Below are 6,035 nucleotides of genomic sequence, written 5' to 3' on the forward strand. Positions count from 1 at the left end.
CATAAAATTTATCAATGATACTTTATTTTACAGGGTCATAATATAAAAGGTTTATAATATTTAAAAAGGTAAAATAAATATTGTCATTTCGTCATCTGAAACTGTTTTTTTTTATATTTTAAAATATTGAAATGAAATATGATACTTGGGTAATATCATCAAATTAAGATCATTATTACGAAACGAATAAGCCCTAAAATATGATTGTTTAAATTTATCGTTTCGTTTTTCTTATCTTTATATATAATTACAGCTTTTTATCAAGTTATTCTAATAGAATATAGTTATCTTTTCCATTATATTTTAGATTTAATAGAAAATATGATCACTGCTTCTCTGAGATACCTCAAGACAATATTCTGCCTACGTCCAGAGCAGAACGTTAGAAAATTGAGCCCTTGGCTTTTAGTGACTTGAACAAGATTCGATAATAGATACTTTAATTTCTTTATCAGTCCACCGTTACAGCAAACGTTGCATAAAAGTATGATGATAAAATCGAGAAGCAACATCCGAATATCAAGGTTTAATTAAATCCGCACTGAAGGAATTGTTAAGATAACATTAAAGTTATTTATAGCAAAAAATTTGGTTATTTGACATATAAACGGAAGTTTTCTTTTACTAAGAATTCATTTTTAATTTTCAAACACTGAGTTTTTTGAACATAAAATTATTATAGATAAATACTCATATCTTCATTGTCGTCTCAAAAGTTTTAATTAAAATATTGTAATTTTAATTTAAGTATTATTCTAAAAATAAATAATTTGTGTAAGAAAAACTTTTTGGACGTTGCTGGATACCAAAATTTATTGGGATCTCATTTTATTTGCTACCTTCATGGACCAGTAGCGCAGATAGTTATATGTGACCAGACATAGTACTTTCTTTAAGATCAACATTTATTGTGTAAGCAATTTCTTTTTGCTTCGAAATATTTTACCACAAATATTAATTTTTACCACAGGTTATGTAAAGATCTCAACGGTATAAGCGGGGTCTTAGCAATCAAAGAGCAATTATTATAGTCATCCCTTTCTTTTTGTGTAAATTGACAAAGAAATATGTCGAAACCAAGTAACTTTTTATTACATGAAGATATTGTATGTGATATTTCTTATAAAACATTTAATTAACATAACCCAGTTAACTCCTCATTGTTATATTAAATCACTTCATTGCATATTATATTATCTACTGTGTTTTCTTTTCCTCGCTGTCATCATCATTGGATTTATTTGGTACCTCTCCAGGTTTTAAAAGTCTGCCAACAATATCGTATTTTTCTGAAATTTTACAAATTTTATATTAGTTTTTAATTGAATCGGTTCATCAAATAAGTTTAAATAAAATGATCTCAAAACGACTCTTTGTAAGAATAATAAGATAATATAAAAAACTATATTTTGTAATGTTGAAATTATTACATTATGTCTAACATAACACGAAATTTATGCAATGCTAATATTCTTTAATGTATTTTAATTTATTCTTAGCTTAAATAAATATTCAATGAGTTCTAACAAAATTGATCGAAGGAAAATTAAAACTTTTCTCTAAAATTCGATTCAGAGAATTCTCTTATAATGTTGATCACGACTTAATCAATCAACCATCTATTGTTTAGGGCTGTCTGAAAAGAAGCATTCACAGCTTTATTTACAGTGCTTTTAGGAAAACGTACACCAAACAAAGCATGAAAGTAATTTCATAAAGTTCTTACACAAGTTACATTATAAACGAAATTTTACAGACATTAGACTCATAATACATTTGTTAATTATATATTAATAAGGATAAAACAAATTCTATTTTGGTCCATTAAATATACAAATGTATTAAAAACAAGCAAATAAAACTATCACTGCTATTTTAAATATTCAAAACTGTTTGACCGTGACCTAAACTATTTATTATGTGCGCATAGTAGGTATGTATCTTGAGTTATAAATTTATACGATTTGTATTAAAGTTATAGGGTAAGCAATTACAAACTACTTATCAGTTTAATTTTATGTGACTATAGTATTGTGTGAATATCTTTTTACATCACCCAAACGGGTAATTTTGAAATATTTTGTACCTTTGAACTGTTCCTCCCACTCTTTTGCTGCTGCAAGCTCGTCAGGACTGAGGTCACTGACGTCATCGTATTCAACCTCTGATCCTGCTACCTGTTGGGTTGCTAAACCTCGCGTCGCATCTTTGCCCGCGAACGCAGCATATGGACCACCTGAAATGATAATTATATACCCTGTAATATTTTTGAATAAAATGTGAGACTAGTTTTGTTTTGTTTTGTTTCTTAAGATGAGAACATCATTGTTTATCTGCTTGTTTGGTAAAAACGCATTAACACTATTGTAGACAAAATTTGTTAACGACTTTTAAATGATGCTATTATATTGTTTTGTCTTCAAATAATAGTTTGTGTCCGGCCCTCGCTTGTAACTTGTCTAATAAGCATGTATGCTATTGGTAACCACAACTGTATAATGAATTCGAAATCACGATTAGGTCAGCTCAATTGTGGTTTGACTCGATGTAGAATTAAGTTATGTTAGGCAATTTACACACTTGTAGGTATATATAATGATATAAAAAAAAACAACAGATATGCTCTGTACAGTTATACTCCAAATTATAAAAATGTTAAAATAATGATATATTATTTACATAAGTCCAACAATTTTTTTCTTTAAATTAAAAATCTTCATCGAAATAATATAACCAAGTTAGAGTATAAATTTTATTAATAAAAATATAATTAACTAAGGCAAAACTCAAGGCTAAGTTCAATTGCGTAAGAAAACGAGTTCCAAGGTGATTTCAATTTATAGCAGTCAATGTAATTGTATATTTATAAAAGACGGACAGAAACCTGTCTTTATTTTAGTGACAGCTTATATTTCTTCGTGTTTTGTATTTTTTTTTCAAATTAGAGAATTTATAATTAAATAATAAAAAAATATTTGAGGACGACTAGATAACGTTCATTAGCAATTTTCAATAACAAATCCATATACAATTTTGAATGGCAAACTCTTGAAACATATTTTAATGCTTGTATTTATGCAAACAATGAACTATAAACATATGCTAATGTGTTTTTTTAATCAAATAAAGTTTTTTTTTTACATGGTCGAAGTTTATAATAAAAGTACATAAGACTTCAGAAAAAAACATTAATGTTTTTTTTTAAATGAATGCGACGAATAATTCAATCGGGATTATAATTACGGGAAGTGAAACAATGAATTAAAACAAAAAGCATTTGTGTTTCTAGAATTGTATAAAATCTATAAAATTTATTGATATTAAAGAGATTATTGAATAATGTTTTTACACTTCCAGTTTAAGCATTCAGATTTAAGCATTGCCTTTTTTGAATAAATTTATTGATTTTTGTAATATTTTTGTATATGTTTTTTATACTTTAAACAGAAGCTGTATTGTATAAAGAATGTATTATCACTATTATTCAATTAAGGAATAATTTTCAATGTGTTCATAGCTTAGGAATTTCAATAATTGTTGTATTTTTATATGAAGCGTTATACCACTACAGAAAATTTTAAACAGATAGCTATAATCTCAATCTAACGGCTTTTGTTTATTATGTTGGCATTCAAAAGATAAAAAAATAGCTTCATAATGCATGGATAAAAATATATGTGCAGACCATTCAAGGACCTTAATACCAGTCATTAATACCTGCACCATCAAGCAGCTGATGATCTTGTTATCGCCATTATCATGATCAGCTTATTGTAATTTGTGTTATTTCCTCCATAAAGAAATTTAATTGAAAGAAATGCTATTACTTCTTTGATGCCACTATAAAACATTAGTACATCGAAATAAATTAAATCACGACAATAGCGATAAGATTAAACAATGAATATTATTACTGATGCTAATTACTGTAAAGGCAAGTTAAATTACTATTGAGAGTGACATAAAAAGTGATAGAAAACAAATAAAATAAAGATATGAATCTGTGTTACTCGTAGATAGAAGAACTACTTATTTCTTGTTTGAAAAGTTTTGTTGAACGTTAAATATGCTGTTATTAATATAGATCATTAGTATAACTTACTATTAGCCATAATGTAAACTATAAAAGTATGATAGAGTATTCAAAGTTAAGGACACATAGTTATCAGTCACCCAAACGAAGGTGTTTGTATTGCATGAACATAAAATGTAATCTAAGTCATTAAATCAAGTTATACAAGAATTATTTTATTAAATGTACACCTGTTTCTGCAAGCAGCATATAGAGTATGTACAGGGGCATTTTGATATAATTTAACCAGTCATTCAAATAACCTATAACGTATTATGCCGGCTTATACTATCGAATTCTGATACAAAAGATGTATGCTTGTTAGATGTTATGTAATGTCTATAGAGTTCATAAAAAACTTCAGCAGGCAACAAACATACTTTAGATTAAAAGATATTTCTATATTTCATATTCAGATTTTCTGAAATCAAGTAAAAGTGATGGTTCAGTTTTAATTTTATTACGTGAAGATTCCGTCTCTTTTTTGATTCCAAATATTTTTATAATTTAATCAAGTTGTCCTTGTGTTTCGTGTTCTACATGTCATTCAGTGGCAGACATATACTTACAAACAAATATACAGACAAGAGCAACGTTTGCTGTTGACGTACAATAACATCCTCATTCTCCAACCCAAACACTTGTAACACTTAAATAGATACGAATTATATTGATAGTTATGCTAACAATCACCTTTCTACTTTAATATAAACTTTAAACGCCTATTTTAATTAATTTTGTCTGTGGAAAACAGTTAATTTTCATAATTTGTATTTTAAAGACCAATTCATTTGAGTTTAATCTAAATTAGTTGCAAATTAATGAACCCCTTTTTTTCGATAATATTAAATAAGCTAAAAAACTTTATTTAAATATAAGAGTATATCTTTATATGTACAATTGAAACCTTATCTTTATAAAAAAAATAATGGTTTAAAAACAATTTAACTTATCGCGTATTAAAATATTTTGAATTAGGTATTTCTTAGACATGTAAATGTACGCATTACACAGAAATATAAAACAAAATAGAAAAACACATCCATGCATATTTTTTCAAAAATACATATTAATGGCAGCCATCGCTTTATAATTCAATTGCTGTAAAAAGTAGGAATAAATGTTCATAGTTATTATTCAAACAAAGAATAATACCTCTGATACCGTTTTTTATGTTTTTATGTATGCATAACATTGTATGCTACTTTAAATATAACATGAATATAACATATTACTTTTGTTTCTAGAAATTACGAAATGTCATTTTTGTTAAATAAATATTTTTTTACCTGGTCCATAAAATCTTTTTCCTCTCGTCACATCAAAAATAATATTATTCACGGCAATCAAGACTCTTCCTTCCGGATCACTGCCATCATATTTTCTTAATTCAGCCACTGTCATGTCCTTGTGAAGTTTTGGCATTGGCGGCGGCGCAGGCGCAGCCGGTTCAATAGTTTCGAAATGAGATTTTACAATTTTGTACAAAAGATATAAAATAAAAAACACTAATATTAAATTGACAGGACTAGTAAATTCGTCCCATAAACTACTAGTTACTTCTTGTTCTGACATTTTAACACGTCCTTATCCAGCTAGTTATAGCGATAGACTGACTGTCGACTGATGTTATGTTATCAAGTATGGCGTTAAAGGTCAACACGTATCGTTTCTGTTGTAGTGTCGTATCAACAAACTGGAACTGTTATTAAAAGTTTCGTTTCGAAATCGTCGTATTCGTATTCGGAGCCAGTTTTTTTGTAAGTGGGGACGCGTTAGGTATACGTTTGCATGAATGATGAAGCATTGACGTCTTTTAGTTTGGAATGTATTCAGGTAATTTAAAAATTATTTTTTTTACATAAAATTTTGAAGCAACAAAATAATTATAGAAATTTGTAATTACCTGATAGTAATTCTTATTCAAAATTCCCAATTTTATAATATTTATCAACTGGGTTAA

General features: G+C 27.4%; 1 protein-coding gene across 1 annotated transcript; it reads right to left on the bottom strand.

The window, feature by feature from the left end:
- Window positions 1-1,070: 1,070 nt before the first annotated feature.
- LOC116766489 (membrane-associated progesterone receptor component 1-like) lies at window positions 1,071-5,696 on the bottom strand. Its single transcript, XM_032656349.2, has 3 exons — window positions 5,362-5,696; window positions 2,087-2,236; window positions 1,071-1,289 (listed from the first exon to the last, which is right to left on the bottom strand). Exons 1-3 carry the CDS (start codon window positions 5,645-5,647, stop codon window positions 1,198-1,200), a joined length of 528 nt encoding a protein of 175 aa, XP_032512240.1. The 5' UTR covers window positions 5,648-5,696; the 3' UTR covers window positions 1,071-1,197.
- Window positions 5,697-6,035: the final 339 nt, after the last annotated feature.

This window comes from Danaus plexippus, chromosome 15 (genome assembly GCF_018135715.1).
Source record: "Danaus plexippus chromosome 15, MEX_DaPlex, whole genome shotgun sequence".
Classification (NCBI taxonomy): domain Eukaryota; kingdom Metazoa; phylum Arthropoda; class Insecta; order Lepidoptera; family Nymphalidae; genus Danaus; species Danaus plexippus.